This window comes from Cebidichthys violaceus, unplaced genomic scaffold, assembly GCF_023349555.1.
Source record: "Cebidichthys violaceus isolate CVI_PGR_0920_01 unplaced genomic scaffold, fCebVio1.0.p SCAF_19, whole genome shotgun sequence".
In the NCBI taxonomy this organism is placed as follows: domain Eukaryota; kingdom Metazoa; phylum Chordata; class Actinopteri; order Perciformes; family Stichaeidae; genus Cebidichthys; species Cebidichthys violaceus.
Window position 1 is genome coordinate 6,055,146 of NW_027176361.1, and position 17,628 is coordinate 6,072,773.

Here is a 17,628-nt window from a genome sequence, read left to right on the forward strand (position 1 = left end):
GGTGAAAGACAAACGTTCAGAGGATCGTAGTTCTCCCCATCTGACTGCCACTCCCAAGCAAAAACAAACAAACACATTCACAGCTGAGAGGGAACAGAAAATACATATACATGTATCTCTATAATGTAGACGGGAAAGTAGAGCACATACTTAAATAGATCAGACGAGCTTTGACTGTCTAATCCAGATGGGAAAAAGCAGGAAATCAGTATCGGAAACGTTTTTAAAATTACAGAAATATGAAACGTCTTCATGAATTTTTGGAAGGAAGGCTGTTCCAAAACAAGAGCTACATATTTTGTGATATAGAAATAAAATCGAGAAAACAATTGGTTTAACCTTAAGGCACGCTAGCTTTGAATTCGCTGGAATAAAAGGAACATACAAAAAACAAACAAACACTAAAAGTGTCCGTGTGATAGTTTGACAAGAAAATGAATTCATTCTCTGGCAACTGGCAGACAAAATGTCTCTCCCAGCACACTAAATGTGAAATAAAATGCCTTACCCACTCTGGTGCAATCGGTATCCTGGCATCCCATGGTCTCGTTAAAGGACGGACGTATGACAGACTCAACAAATGTGAGCCTGCCGCTTAACGCTACACTCAAATTCAAAGACATGAAGGAGCGAAAACAATAAAACTGCATGTCGAAAGTTGAACTAAAGAGACTTTCTAACTGGGATCCGATTAATCAGCGTACAAATAAAGCAATGTGCAGAAATTAAAGTCGGAGTCACATTACAATTTGTGCAAATGTTTAATCATTCGTCTTGGCAGGACTCGGTGTAGATAGGATTCATTATTCTTTGCAACGGGCATGACAGTCATTTGAGCACAGCATAAAAATGATGTCAAGCTCTCAAAGTAAACCAGAGTGCCTGTGAAGGGTAAAGTGAGGAAGTATTTACATTCTGAACTAAGTGCCAAGTAATGTAAGCAGCATCAGGTTTGTAATCACTAGGCCACTTACAGTCTCTCAATGTTGTACAGTACAGAAGATAATGCTGAAAATGATGTAGATATGAACTATTCCCGACATTTAAATGTAGATATTCCTGAGTCAAGATTACACATAAAACATTACTTAACATTTTATTTTGTCTGACATAAGCAGTATAGACAATTTAACAGTTATAAATTTTGGTGGTCTAAAGTGTACAAAGCAATATCTGTACATATTATAGATATGTCGTATAACTTATTCAAAACATTAATGTCATAAATTCCATATTACAGTTAAAAACATTTAATTTTAAACTAAATCTAAATCTAAATGGTAAACGTGACAGAAGTAGCAACAGGAACTTAAGGGGGCGGGGCTTACGACAATATCAAATCCATTTTGCACATCTGAAAGGAGCACTTCACCCACAAAATGACCGTTAGTCAATCAATTACTCATCCTGTTTTCCTCATCCTGTGTTACTCATCCTGTTACTCATCCTGTGTTACTCATCCTGTTACTCATCCTGTGTTACTCATCCTGTTACTCATCCTGTGTTACTCATCCTATGTTACTCATCCTGTGTTACTCATTCTGTGTTACTCATCCTGTTACTCATCCTGTGTTACTCATCCTGTTACTCATCCTGTGTTACTCATCCTATGTTACTCATCCTGTGTTACTCATTGTGTTACTCATCCTGTTACTCATCCTGTTACTCATCCTGTGTTACTCATCCTGTTACTCATCCTGTGTTACTCATCCTATGTTACTCATCCTGTGTTACTCATCCTGTTACTCATCCTGTTACTCATCCTGTTACTCATCCTGTGTTACTCATCCTATGTTACTCATCCTGTGTTACTCATTCTGTGTTACTCATCCTGTTACTCATCCTGTTACTCATCCTGTGTTACTCATCCTGTTACTCATCCTGTGTTACTCATTCTGTGTTACTCATCCTGTTACTCATCCTGTGTTACTCATCCTGTTACTCATCCTGTTACTCATCCTGCGTTACTCATCCTGTTACTCATCCTGTGTTACTCATCCTGTTACTCATCCTGTGTTACTCATTCTGTGTTACTCATCCTGTTACTCATCCTGTGTTACTCATCCTATGTTACTCATCCTGTGTTACTCATTCTGTGTTACTCATCCTGTTACTCATCCTGTTACTCATCCTGTGTTACTCATCCTGTTACTCATCCTGTGTTACTCATTCTGTGTTACTCATCCTGTTACTCATCCTGTGTTACTCATCCTATGTTACTCATCCTGTTACTCATCCTGCGTTACTCATCCTGTTACTCATCCTGTGTTACTCATCCTGTTACTCATCCTGTGTTACTCATTCTGTGTTACTCATCCTGTTACTCATCCTGTGTTACTCATCCTATGTTACTCATCCTGTTACTCATCCTGCGTTACTCATCCTGTTACTCATCCTGTGTTACTCATCCTGTGTTAGCTTGAATTCTTGAAAAGAAGTTCTTGCACGCCTCCATGTGAACAAAAAATAAAAGAAACTGAGAAAAGTCTTGATGAACTGAAGTAAATGGGGGCCAAGTTTAACAACAGCAAAACTGTATTAAAAAATCCCTTTACACAACCCGTGCAGTATAATATAATTCTCATTTATCCAGTTGTATGCTAACTATTTCCCAAACATGCATTTAAAAGCCTTAAGAGTTTTAGTGAAAACCACAACATTTTCTTCAAGAATTCAAAATAGCACAGGGTGAGTAATTGATAAACAAATGGGTTTTGTGGGTGATGTGTTCCTTTAACATTGTAAATAAGACATGCTGCTACGGCCCATTGATTGTCAAAGGGTTTCCAAACATGGGTGTCTAAAAGGCACATTGTGACAAAAAGTATTCACTGTAAGTCAGTTACAAAGGCTTTGAATAGTAGTCATCTGTAAGCAGCGGTTGGTGCACACATGGGATGTGCTGTCTTTCTTGCAGACCCAACATGTTTAGCAGCTGGGTGACTCTGAGTCATCGTCCCACTGCTGTAACCTCAGTGTCTTTGATTAAACACCGTCTACAGCTGACCGGACGCCCATTCAATTGATCAAAGCCAGCACACCAGTCAGTTATTATTCATTTCTTATCAAAGTCAATCATTAAAGTGCCTTTTAGAAAAAAATCACAATATGAGGTCGCAACTCACTGTGGATCAATGTGTTTTAAGACAAATATTCTTACATTAGTCGCTTGTTGATATTTATTGATTTATATAAATATCAGCGTAAGTGACCTAATATCTGACCTGATAACACGCACCTAAAACATCAGGGCAAGCTCCTCTTCTTTATTCAGTTTTACATTTAACAATATGATTATAAACAATAAAAAAATCTCAAACATAATTTAATTTGAAGTTCAATCCTGGGGTGTCCTAAATATTGTGCAAAGTATGATGCTTTCAGTAGCTCATTGTGTCCTCCACTATGCTAAGGTCAGCAATATACTTCAAAGTAAATCAAACTGGCGTTGTCTCAGTTGTTGAATATAAGGATGGAGGTTACATTATGTCCCTACCAATATTTTGGGAGGACAGAATTATCCCTAACAAAATTTGAGCAAACTTGTTTGCATTATCTATGTTTACAGCCTGGTTCAAAAACGGTTTTGGTCTCTATCGCAAATTTTCATGACAACAGATGGAGGCTGAATTTTGATACAACTCACCTGTTTAAATTATATGAAGGCTTCAAGTTAAACAAAATGATGGGCGTGGCCGCTTTGAGTGACAGGTGGGTTCCCTATAGCTGCTAACTTCTCTGCTGCATCGCCTCAGTTCCTCCGACGATCCACCATTTTTAGAGTTAAGCTGTGTCGTCACTGCCAAGATGGAGACAGCCTGAGGCTCCCCCCCCCCACTTCAGAGACCTATGGGTGAGGTGACGGAGACTCCATCCAGATTCTATACAGTCTGTGGTGTTGACTTTGCAGAGACAGCATTAACTGAGAAAAGCTGATCTCCAGGAGAATAAATATTTGAAGGAAATACAGAATGCCTGGGAGAATGAAAGTTTTTTTTGCAGTGTACACTCACTGTAACTCGAGATTTAGATGAGTCGTGTTGGAGACGGTTAAGCTAGGGTGGTTATGGTAGACAACACAAACAATTACAGTAGATGTCATTGTTGACCAATACCAGTCATTGGTGCACTTAACAATGCTGCGCAGAAAGTTTGAGCCCATCACTCTGTGGAAAGGACACCAATTTAAGCTTGTTTAAAGTATACTGCCGGCCCCCTGTAATCACAATGTGTGTAATGGCTGTTACACCCTCTCTGCTTCTTGGTAGGTCTTCACAGACTCCATTGGCAGCTCATCTTTAGTGTCCACCGTGTTGTCATAGCCCTGAGAGTCCTCTTCCCCTTGCTGGTGCCTCGCAAAGTTCACAAAGACCTGGAAGAGCAACGAGGAGAAGAAGGTACTTAAAGGCAAATGCAAGATAAAGAACTTAGAATACACACAATGCTGAAGGGCCTGTGGACATTTCTCTACCCATCTCATTTTTGCTCTCCCTCCCACCCTCTGCCTGGAAAACAAACAGAAATAGCAGCACAGACAACGGGGCGCATGTGAATGAGTTGCCAGACAAGGGCTATGAAGCATCAAGTAAGCGTCGAGGCTCACACAGTGAATGTCAGTTTGACATCTTTGACCAGCTGAGAAAGAGAATAAAACAATCATTCTTCTCTCTGTGATACCCATTTAATGCCAAAAGAAATCAATCCTATGGCGTGTATTTATTCGTGCCGTAAACACCGCTGTAGTCCAGGCTTTTTATTCTCTTAGCATTAACTGTCTGTTGTGATAAAGCTACACAAAAATTTTTACCCACCAGAATAAAGCAGCAAAAAGGGTCATAAAAAATGATAAGAGCATTGCTTTTTCATTCGAAGATTTCCAGTGGCTGTGTTAATGTAAAAGGATATGCAGGAAAAAAAATCATCCAGGCCAATTCAACATAAATACTTTTTCATAGCTACGTAGCCAATAAATTAAATGTGATAGAAAGTAAATACCTGTGAAAGAGCATAAATGAACAGAAATAAACAATAGTGTCCTTTCAGGCTTTTGTTTTTGAGAGGCTCCGCTAATTAAGACAAGTAAGAAAGATCTATCCTGTCAGCCTTTGAAGCTTCTGTTTTTAATTAGCCAATTCATGTAATCGGTTCCCTTAAATTTTAATGTTAACGATAAAGAGGAAAAGTCTAAACTTAGAAAATTCTGTTTTTTGAACAAAGGAACAGGTTTGCCTATTACTCTGATGTATTGCAGTTGTCACTGTTGTGTAATATCTCATCTTGGGATGTGGACAAGAGGCATTTCAATTGCTCTTGTAGGCTATATATATATATATATATATATATATATATATATATATATATATATATATATATATATATATACCTTTAAAAAATAGTCAGACATGTTGAGAAACGTGTATTTGTTCAGATAAGATCAATCTCACTCTCATGTGCATTAAGTATGGACCTTGAGCCACAATTAACTTAGCTTAGCTCCCACTAAAACTACCATTACAATTCATATCTGTGTACTGAATAAAGGTACTGTAGGCAGATCTTTTACATATTACATATTTTTAATATAATATGTAAAGTACATCTTGGGTGCATGGCAGTAATAAGTGTTACTATTTAGAATTGACCATCAGACATGAAGTCCTGCTCACAGCCTTGCCTTTATGGTTCTGGTATTGTTACAGCTGAAAAGTTTAAGTTTAAGAAAGTGAGTAAGTTTCTCTGTCTGCAAGTTTTTCTATTTTATTTTATTCCATCCAGGATAAGTTTACGGAGCACACATACTTGTTTCCTGGAAAACACTGCTCCAAAGTCACTCTTGGAAGCAACCCAGTGCAGACAAAGCCTTGCAGACAGCTGAAGCATCCATTATCTGTAACCACTTATCCTATTCATGGTCGAGGGGGGGCTGGAGCCACATTCCAGCTAACACAGGGCAAAAGCAGGGCACCGGGGGCTGACACACAGAGACAGACAGCCATTCACACCTACCGGCAATTCAGAGTAAACAATTGACCTAACCTGTATGTCTTTGGACTGAAGGGAGGAGCCGGAGAACCCAGAGAAAACCCATAGGGAGTCAATGTGAAAAACTCCACACAGAAGAGCCGGCCAACAGGTTCGAACCCGGAGCCCGCTTGCTGTGTGGCGCAATTGTGCCGCCCAGCTGGAGCAGTTGGGAGTTAAAGGCCTTGCTCAAGTGCTGCTTGGTGGTAGGAATGAGCGGTTGCAAATTCTGCTCTTTCACTATTCAGACCCAGTTTTCACTAAGGAGACAGATTGTTTAAACTAGGGATTTCATGGAAATCCACTTTGGTGCTTCCATTCAGAATCCGTAATGCACAGATTATGGTCCTTTGCTCACTCCAATGTAAAACAGGTTTTTGCCACTTCATGTACTGAACTTCCAAAGCTTTTAGCAAAATGTCCCCCCCCCCCCCCCCCCCCCAGACAAATACAAATACTGTTTGTTCCACTTAAATGTAATGTGGTACCTACATATGTAAAGCTTCTTGACCTCGTAGCTCGTGGAGCTGCTGGCTAGTTGGTTGCATGAAAAGTGAAAACAGCAGACTACCTTGTAATGGAGGAACAAGCTATGCCTGCAGAACGCCTGAGGCTAAAGTATGCTGCTGTGTGTGTGATGTCGGAACATCGGCAGTGTGTATCAAGGTCACAGTTGTCAAGGCATCTTATCAGGGGAGAATGAGTTAGAGGATAAGAATGACAGTAGCAACAAACACAGCCTCCACCCATCTCTCTCGGCCTCTGACCCTGCCACTGGCTGATATTGGCTTGATGTGCTGAGGCATACAAAGCATTTCATATTCACAGTCAAGGCTGTATAGATTTGCGATAGAATTCCTAAGTACTGTTTGTATTTAAGTTTTAAGAATCCTAATATGGTTGAAAAAAGCGCTTAAAAAAAATGCAACCATGGTTAATTCATTCCTTGCCTTGTGTTGCGACTTTCCTCATAATGTCCACTTTCTGTATTTAGCCAACCACTCATGACCTGAACGTCATGCACCAGTGCTGTTGAGTGGCATTTCCTTAATAACAGATGGATGCAGGCATTAATTACATTGCAGAGGGAACATTTGGTTGCTTATTTGATGCCTGTTGAGGCAGAACAGAGGAGGGAAAGGACGCAAATCAACCAATAAACCTCTCCTGTGTATCAAAGGAGCTCTTGCAGAATGTAATATGGCTGTTCCTACATACATGTCATCCACATGTTCATGTTCATAAAGGGTATAAGTGCTTCTTAAGAGGTCAGGTGACTTTAAAGTCGTATTATCATATAGTGTGTAATGAAAATAAAATGCTATTGAGGTTAAATAAAAATTGAGCTCAATATAAGAATACAGAGAATAGTGATAATTAAGACCACATATAAAATGTAACTAAAAGGTCATCTGCTTCAGTGGTGCAATAGTGGCCAGGTTTTTGAATGTGGACTATTGTCCACATTCAAAAACTTCACAGTCCTACCACACAATCTGCTCCTAAAACAGTTTAGAAAGTCACATTTTCCGTTCAAATGCTCCATCTGCTCTGCACTGTCTTGGCCATCAGTGTTAATGCCTGAGCTGCAGGCTGTGTGGATCAATATTAATTGTAGTGCAAGTCTTGTGTTTTACTATAGGTCAAGGCTCCTCTCTATAAATCACCAGCTGAAAGGTGACAGTCTGGGTCTCCACAGGTTCTCCAGTCCTCCCCTATGTGTTTTAATAACGTGACCTCCTGGTCAAAGTATGATTTATTGACTACCTCTTATCTGGTAAATATTGACCAGTGCAGAATGTGGGGCGAGTTAAAACAAAAATTGCACAAGGTTGGCGGCGGTAGTACAGCTAAACACACCAATGATCTGTGAAGTAAAAGCAGAGTTCTGTTAAAAATCCTAACAAAGAAACCAACCTGACTGCAAACCGGGCTAAGTTAAAGCATTTAGCTTATCCAATCAATCCCCTCTTCATTTCTTAGTGGTGGGCTAATTACCCCCCGAAGGGCATATTCTACTTAAATAATGCTACAAAAGATGGTTTTATATTGAATTCGGGGTTCTCCGCAGGGAGATCAAGTTGATAATGAAATGCTTAACATTCCTAGAATTCTTTATATCACATAATTTGATTTAACACTGCCACAGCGCAAATAATTGCACGGATGAATTTTGTTTTTAAATCCATGAACAGCCTTCCCCTCCCCCATGGTGGAGTGGACCAAGAACTGGCTGGACCCTTCAGAGGTCATCTCCCACCTGGTCTTCTGCTGCTGAGCTAATGGCGGGCTTGCAAGACCAGACACACTTGCCTCTGAGTGGCTGATTGCATCAGGTCCCTGGGGCCATTTGGAAAACACAAGGTGAAGCCAGCCTGTAACCTGCCAGGGCTCAGTTTATCTCACCAATCAGGGGGTCTGGCTAGTGCACTTGGACTGGAATTTTAAAAAACAGGAACTGGCTGGGGGAGCTTTTTATATAGATATATATATATATATATATATATATATATATATATATATATATATATATAAAAAAACCTCAGTCCAGATTCTTGATCAATACTGGGACCTGGCGGCTGAACTAGCTTGGCTACACAAACTCAGTGTAGTCCTCATTGGTCAGTCTGACAGCCTAAATGGGAGAGGACAAAGCGTAGGCAATGATAGATCTTAAATCTTATCCTGAACTGAGCAGACTTGCATTAACTGAGAGCACTTAAAATGCTGCAGGCAGTGACACTTGCTCTAATGATGTGTTAAACTGAGCTGGCACTCCACAGAATTACAGTGCTACAATGAACATGGCCACAGATACTCTACAGTCTAAATTTTGCCCATGTCAGAAGTGAAATTTGGAGTGTAATTGTGCATCCCCTGCTACTGAACAAGCTGAAATCAGCAAAAAACAATGTTTTTCTATCAAGAATAATCCATTACAGTACATTTAGGTAAAGGAAAATGTGTCAACAAGTCTTTGCTGTGAACAAGCCTTTGAAAATAATCAAGTGCATGGCTTGTTTTTGCTCCTTTTGTTCTTTTCAGAGCCTGCCAGGTCCCCAATGCATAGCCACAACTGTGCAAAGCATGTGTACAAAAGACGAAAAAGCATGGACTCCGTGTGGGTAGAGCCTTATTAGCATGTTTTGTAAATATATTGCAACAGTTTCTGATGGTAGTGATGACGATGGTCGATGAATAAATGTATTGGCGGCTTTCTATAGTACTAACAATGGAATGATACTATGGATTACTGATCAAAGGAACAGTATATCACCTCTAGAAATGACATGGGTGAATTTGATGCAGAGAGAATGGAGACCCGGGGCATATTACCATCTTCATGCAATTTCTCCATAATAAGCAGACATGTATCTCAGTCTGTACATTTACATGCATCAATGGGCTGTCTATCGTCCTTTCACTTACATCGGTCAGTTGAGGAAGTATATGGGTAGACTCCACATGTCTAACTTAAAGCTGAGCCATTGTCACATTTCTTTTGTTTTGGGGCCTTACCTGATCGAGCGTGGTCTGGGACACAGAGTAGTCCTCCACACCCAGCCTCTGCTGATGGCTGGTGAACTGGCTGAAGATGTTGGCCAAAGCTCCCTGTGTGTACGGGAAGTGATACTGCAGCGTGTTGTGATGCTTCTCCTTCAGGACGCTGCCCAGGAAGGACTGCTGGACGAAGTCCTCGACTGGCTTCAATGCAGGAGGAGAGCCACCAACCCTCACAATCACCGTGTAGCCGTCACCAAACCTAGAACAAGAAGCCGCAGTTAGCCCGTATGCATCACTAGGGGCTGCCACTCAAAGGGTCAACATTCTGTGCATTCAATGAATGAATATTTGGTAGTTATGATCAGGAAGGTCAATGTTGGCTACAGAATGCAACTCTGAAAGTGGAAAGTAATCTTTACAGCGGTTACATGAAGGGAACATCTTTGTCCTGCAAGTAAGAGTTGTGTTTTTATCTGACCCTCCACAGAAAATCTAAATCAGTGCTGCTGCTAGTAGTTGTAATAACCCAGATTGTGAAAAATGAATTCCTCCTTGAATTGAGTATAAAGCACTTTTTAACAATTTTTTTTTGTTATTTTTTAATAAAAAATCTTTGACAGACATGTTTGTCCTGTAAGGACACAAAAGCAAGACATCAGGTTACGCTTTCTGCAACTGCAATAACATACATGCCATGCCAGTGGCAAATTGCTCTCGAATGGTCATCTAAATAATGAACTTTTCTTCTCTTCTGTGATCACGGCATGGTGATGAATAATAACGAGGTGCACTGGAAGGAAGAGACGAGACGGGACGGGAAGCAAAAAAGATGACAAAATATAATTGGTCTCATATTCTCTGGATGTGGTGAGTTGGAGGAGCAGGTGAGCCACAAGCACCTCAAAGCAAAAGCAGCTAGACTTCAACGGTGCATCGACGCTGCCAAGACACGGATCAACTTTTTAACTTTTTCAAGTAATAAAAGGTTACAACACAATCGCCTGAACCAAATGTCAAAGAAAGCATCAATTTGAGTCAAGCAAAACAGCCAAAAGAGACATGAATTGCTTTTAAGAGTGTACATTAGTGAAGACGCCTTTACACGATTGAAAGAACTGATTCTAAAACATATTTTTTTGGTCAGTTAATTAAACAATTAATTAGGCACGGTAGCCACTTAGCTTCTTCTGACACCTAATGAATTACTTGAGGTCGCTACACAGACAGATCTAGCAAGGTAGCTACATCCATAATGCAAGTTTGACGGGCACTATCCTAAGAGATTACATCCCAAATAAGATTCCGAATCCTCTGTCTTTGTTTCTTTTGCCTCTTGGCCGACAATCTATGAAAACGCTGAAAAAAAAAAAGCTAACTGTCTGAGGAATCTTTAACAAAAACTCCTACATCATTGGTGGTATATGATAAGTAATGCAGAGAGGATATAAAGGCAGCCGCAGTTTTGAAAATGTGTCAACACGCTCTGGTAGAGCTTTATAACATGAACAATATTCCCGGACATAAAATATTGTCACAGATGAAAATATGCCACAGCTAAGCTCTAAAGCTAATTAGCATTCTGCATCTTCCCAGTTGTATGCAACGTCTGGTGAGTTCCAAATAAGACTCTATGCCTTGTTATTCTGTCGTTGGCACTCTTATGACCCATTGTTTTCTGCCTAATTAATTCCCTAATGTTGGATTTACTCATGGAAATGTCCATTGTGGGCTAGTACAGAGCAACAAGCAACGAAAGTCAGAGGCTCCCTTAATGGCAATTAGAGATATGGTGACTAAACTGCAGGCCTACGCAATCCCTAAGGGAGTGAGAGTGGAAGTGAGGCTCTGCGCTGGTACTGAGAAGTACAATGAATGGACCCCATGGATAGCAGAGTCCCTTTAGTTAAACATGGCTGCTTGAAGTTGAAGAGGCACAGAGCAAGAATAGTGTAACTTTGCATGAATTGTATATGGGAATGCTTATCTAATATTAATTTTCATTAAGAATGCATGAGCGTCTTTTTAATGCTGCTCTTAGAATCCTGCCAAAGCAACATTGACTGGCAGGTCTGAACCCGGCTTCACTGGAATCTTCCTGTATTACGATTGGACAAGCCAGACTACATCTTGTACCCGATGTCAGAGGTAGTGTGACATAAATCTAGAGATTTGGTGTTTGTAGGCGTTGTGGTCTTATACCACAGGTAAGGAAATGTTCAAAACAAAAATAACATTGTTTAAATATACACACATTTAGATTGGCGAGGGGGAAATGAAACATGAAAATGCAGACAATATGCAGCAGTGATTTCTTCACATTTCATGATGCAGCTGACCAAATGGCATGCTATCCACAACCACGCCGGCATCAAGCCTACTATAAAGGGAGGATCTGAGAATTGCGCTTGCACTCTGATCTCTTAAGGGGCGGCACACCACGGGTGATCAAAAGCATCCCCATGAACCTCGGAGAAGCATTATTTAGCACACATCATGCGGATAGAACTATGGGTGCCCTGCATGCATCAGCATGTTAGCACTTCATTAAGCAGCTGCCCTATAGACAGCCCTTCAACCATTCCAAATTATACTCCACACTGACCTGAGCCCTGCTCTCTGCCTTTCTATGAAATACTGTTCTTTTGCGGGGCGTTCATTGTGTACTTAGAGCTTCATCATCTCAAAGTGCAAATGGAAAAGCAGGATTACTATCAGAGAAGCAGGGGTCTCTGCAACTCTGGTATTATAGCACAAAACAATTATACCATAGTAGCACTGCTTTGTCCTTCTTTAAGAAGCTCCCTTCAGTTGAAATTCAAACTCTTTACATTGTTATTTTTTTGACTACATTCCATCCTATTCAAAATGATTCATATTTGCCAATAAAATTAGGCATAAAGGCAAATAATTAGGAATATTACACAGTAGGACTTGTTAAAGTAATATGCTCATTTGCCATTTATAGTGGAAAAAAATTTAAAATCTTTCTTGGCAAGGTCCAAAAGACTAATTTAGAATTTTTCTTTGAATAAATCTCCGATTAAAATTCTGTACATTTTGAGCCCAAATTGGCTTTGTAAGGTACAGAGTAGTCCTGTGTGAAATTGAGAGTCCTGTAAGTGTAAAAAGTCAAAGAATTATTATTTTATTTTTTTCAAATCAATGTGTGCAAAAATATCTTTGTGCTCTTTATGCTAAATGAAGATGCGTGAATCTTATATATGCTGACGGAGCTGTGGACATGAGACAGACAGGCATTAGCGTCTTGCTATCACACCATTCATTCATAATAAAACCACTGCAAAGTCTGTGCTTTACACCATTCAATCAACAGCATTGGGTAAATGGGACAGTACTGTGAATAACTGGGCTACAAAAATAAATGTAATAATACAGATGACTATTTTCAATAATGCATGGCTGCTTCCACTATGTCAAAAATCACCGTGGCTGGACTGTCACAACAAGAAAGTATGTCACAACTTGCTTGTCGGCTTTGATTTGCACACACCATATTCCATGAGGTAAATGTTTATCCAGGACGCAGCCACATCACTTTTGATGATTTTTATACGACTCCACAGTCTGTAATCAGACACCACCACCAACACATCGAAGCCACCCTCACACATCAAGCTTAATTCATCATCCAATCAAGACTATGACCATAATCCTCTTGTGTTTATTATAGCTGCCGGCTCAGGAAATGTGCTTTGTCCAAGGACTGCCAAGCTCAGCCAAGATGAAAAAACATTTTTGCAAAAATCCAATAAGGCCAGGATGCATTGTGGCTAAAGGGTTGGCGATATGGTTTGGGGAGTACGAGAGTAATGAAATGCTGCTCCTCAGTGAAAGTAAAAGGGCTGATCAATTAGCTTTCCCTCATTCTTTCTTCACGCCTACCTTATTTTTATGCCTACCTTTCTTCTCTGTCTGCAGCTACACAGGGGCTTCAGGCAGCACTTTGGAGAAAATATCTTTCTTTTTTATTCATCATTTTTATTCTGCCTCTGTATTCAAAACAAAACAAGATCTTTCATCTTTGATACGCTGCCTGTCTTTTCTCTCCTCAAATAAACTCTGCCTGTGTAAGGAAAGTTAGGCGTAGATATCTTTAAACAATAGTGCAGCAAGCTTGAAACAATTAATAAGCTTTTAGTTGGCGACTGGTGATTTGAAAGCTAAAAGCAAGATATTTGCAATTTGGGGTTGAATATAGCAAAGAGGAAATAATGAATGGATTATGTCATTGCTGCACCACATTGTCACAACTAATCCCTTCATATTGTTTTACATTAGGGAAATGATACAGCAGCTCAACACAGCATGGCAGAGACACTGTAATAGCTGCGCTGCAGCTCTCTCCTTCATTTTCATTATTCTGCCTCAACCCTCTCCTCCACCCTGGTCTTCTGGAAAGTCGTTCTTCCATGTAATTTAAAACAAACAACAGCCAGACACAGATAAGGGCAAGACAGGCAGAAAATAATTCTGCTGCCTTCCTTCATCTAGCCAAGTCGAGAAAGGTCACCCTCGCCACTGCCAAACCTTGTATTTGTGTCCGCAGGGGGAGGGCGGACGTCGGGCAAGAGGTCACGGCGTGGCTTGGGTGTTCCGACGCTTTGATCAGGCAGGAAGTCATCCAAAAAACTTCCTCAGTTCCTGGAGGGGCAGCAAACAGAGCTCTAGGCAGAGGCTCCGCAGGAAGTGTGAGGACAGTTGGGTGGATGAATGGATAGGTGATCTTTGTCCAATCAGAGAGTTGTTATTGTAGCTTTGTTTCATCTAAAATGAATGTGTGAAAACCATTGATGGTCATGTGCTTGCTAACCGGGAGCCTATGGCAATGGAACAAGTTGGAGTTTTCAGTGTAAGTTATCATTGTGGTTGGAGTGTGTGCTTTAAATCAGGGCCTTCAAGTAATCATGAGGTTTCAATGTGAGAAGTGACATAGAATGTAACTTCATTCATTCATTGACTTTGACCTAGGATAGTAGTTTTGCAAAAGTAGTAGTAGTAGTAGTAGTAGTAGTTAGATGCAGTTGACCATTTCAGATAAAAGGTAGATTGGACCTTGAGTGAAGATTATTGTAAAACAGTTAAAGCTGTCCCTCCTGGTAGTTTTCAGAAGTGACAGTTTAATTAAAAGTAATTTCACATGAAGGCCATCATGTGCCCTGTGCAATTACTAATACAGGATTTTCAAACATGAATAGGTCACCCAATAAAAAGGCCTCCAGCCATGTAGCAGTTTATGCAAGCTTGCCTTGCTTGTTAGCACAAACATAAGCTATGATGCAACTGATGCCTACACAGAAACTATTCTCACCAGGTATCAAGGATATTATATATACAGTATATACACATATACTATACATACACACACACACACACACACACACACACACACACACACACACACACACATATATATGGACAGCTCTCAGATATGTACAGTACATATACAGTATACAGTGCACCATCTGTGTATGTCAATGTTCTAGCAGTCTTAATTACACCTACTTTGCTGATGCATCATAAACCGTAAAGAGAATTATTTTGTCATCCATCTCCGCCGGTGACACACACTTAAAAGCCATAAACTATTTAGTTAATGGCAGACCTGCAGAGCTGATGCAGAGCGAGTGGGAAAGAGTTTATTGGACTTCTCAACGTCAACTTCGGGGGATTGATCCAAACTTTTAGACACCACTCTTGTAAAAACTCTCCAGTGCCCACACCACATTACCTTAATGCACTTAAGGCACTTTTACCCTCCACTTTTATATCATGACGTGCTTTAAGGAAGGAGAAAATAAGACTCCAAGCTGTGGTGTGTGCTTACTGCAGGTACTTTATGAAGAGGGGATATGAATGATATCAATCAGTGAAAAATCCGGCATCGGCTAGCGGGTGTCCTTTCTAACTGACAAGATTATAGGGGATCTTTGAAGCTGCTTTTATTGGTTCCTCCACTTCATTTGGGTTTACTTAACACCTGGGAGCTTTCATACCAGCACACTGCTGTACTAAAGCACTATTTACAGCCTCTCGCACATTTCTTTTACTTATTTATTTCCCCCCTTCTCTGTCAGCCTTTCATAAATTCCTAGAAGTGTGATTGAGTTGAGGGACGGAGGAGGATGTTTTTAACAGCCGTGGAGGACGACAATGAAGGGGCTTTTTAAAATGGCCGCCCTGATGTTCAGAATTCACCGCCCAGCCCAATTCTTCAGCCCCTCTCACATGCTGACCACCTCTTCAGCAGTTTAAATGGACTATTTGGGCTCATTTGGGGCGTGATTGATATGCAGAGGCGGGGTTGTTAAAGTAGCAGAAGGGCACCTCAGTGATAAAGACAGGGTCACCACTGAACTAAAGGGGGCAGCACTAACAAGCACTTGGATGGCTGGGTTGGAAGCCTTGCCACCTGAGAGTAGCAGAGGGAGGAATAAATAAGGGTAATATGGTGAGAGGTTTTTGAAGGAGAGGAGGCGATCGGGGGAGTGAGGGCTGCGAATGTGGGAGAGTGAGCAATAGGGGGTCAAAATGTGAGAGCTTCCCCCGCGGTGAGATTCTGCACTCCTTTCAGGGGCCTGTGATGAAAGAGATGGAGACGTTGGGGGCAGGGGGAAGAAGCGGCACCCCCCAGCCTCGCAGGTCAACCGCTCACGCCATGTGACGATGGCGAACACCACCTGCCTCCATCGGAGTGCTTCCCCTCTCTACTTCAACCCCTGCTGTCTGATGGAACTCTTCCCATCTGCAAGCTGGCAACAGCTTGTGCATTTGTGAGAAGCAGCCCCTCACATCTCACATCATGGAGTCAGATGTGAGGACAAACACAAAATGTTCAGTGTTTTACCCTGCAAAGCTGGATTGATGAGGCTCACAACGACTTCAATGATGGTGGATTACGTGCTGAACCAGTCGTGTGTGTGTGTGTGTGTGTGTGTCTGTGTGACGGAGGGGCAACATGGCAGCACAAACATGTGGCGGGATAGTGACGAGAAAAGAAAACAAACGGAAGACGGCCCTTAATTGCCTTTTCAGTCATTAACAGGGTCCCACACCTCATGAAACATTAATTACACCAAGCGCTGAGGAGATAGGGACGCTTAATTAGAAATTATTCACTGCGTGGCAAGAACTGAGCGATAGCATTTCAGCAGCGTGTAAATTGTCCGTGTGAGATCTAAAATAAGCACGGCAAAAATCTATGTCGACGTCATGCTTATCTGGCTTCCTCTCACTGTCTTGTGAAGTGTGATTCCCTTTTACCCGATAGCATGTTAAGTGAAGTAGGACATGTATTACCCCTAAGTTCTCTTCCCTTGTTCGCTGCTTCTTCCCTCCCCCCTCGCTCCAATGGCTCTTACCTATCCTATACCTCCTGCATGCTACGTAAATTATTTACACCACCCTGCTCTTCCCCTCTACAGACAGGATGTAATTGACACAGCGGATCTGTCAATTACCCTAACATCTGGGACGGACCGATTGGTACATCGCTCTCCCACTTTAGCCCTTCGCCTCTCAAATGTCCCTCCATCTCACTCTTTTTTAGCCCCATCCACAAATCTACCTCTTCTCTCTCCAAAGGGAGACAGTGTTCAGTGATATGACATTAATGCTTTTGATGTGAAATACCCTTGTTGTTCCAGGCGTTTCCCCTAATCCCCGGCACAATTTTAAGAATGGTCTGCTCCTCCCCTCATCCCAGGTGTATTGATCTTTCTCTCCCCCCCAACGATTGCCACCACATCTTCCTGTTGTGTGTGTGTAGCTCTTGTGCGTGTGTGGAATGTCCTTCCTCTTACAAGATCGCACAATGGAGTGGTAATAATGTCACCAGACTGTACCTAAGGTAATGGATCGGTCTCACTGCTACATGCAGGGCCCGGGACATAAGTGCTGGCCTTGGGAAATGTCAGATGAATATCAGAGAGGAGGCCCGAGTGCTACGAGTTAGGGGCAGCGGATATCTGTTATGGAAACGTAACAAAACCCATTAAGAGACATGCACAAAGCCTATTAAGGAGGTGCATAATGACAGGGATGGTGGAAATAGAATTTATGGGTCTGTAGAGAAATGCATGTGAA

General features: G+C 41.3%; 1 protein-coding gene across 1 annotated transcript in view; it reads right to left on the reverse strand.

The window, feature by feature from the left end:
- Window positions 1-742: 742 nt before the first annotated feature.
- Window positions 743-17,628, reverse strand: part of LOC137874604 (phospholipid-transporting ATPase ABCA1-like) — a 133,540-nt gene continuing 116,654 nt past the window's right edge. The window contains exons 49-50 of the mRNA XM_068713375.1: window positions 9,541-9,784; window positions 743-4,372 (exon numbers count right to left, since the gene is read on the reverse strand). Coding sequence (XP_068569476.1) covers window positions 4,244-4,372; window positions 9,541-9,784 — 373 coding nt within the window. The 3' untranslated portion in view covers window positions 743-4,243. The remainder of the gene's footprint in view (window positions 4,373-9,540; window positions 9,785-17,628) is intronic.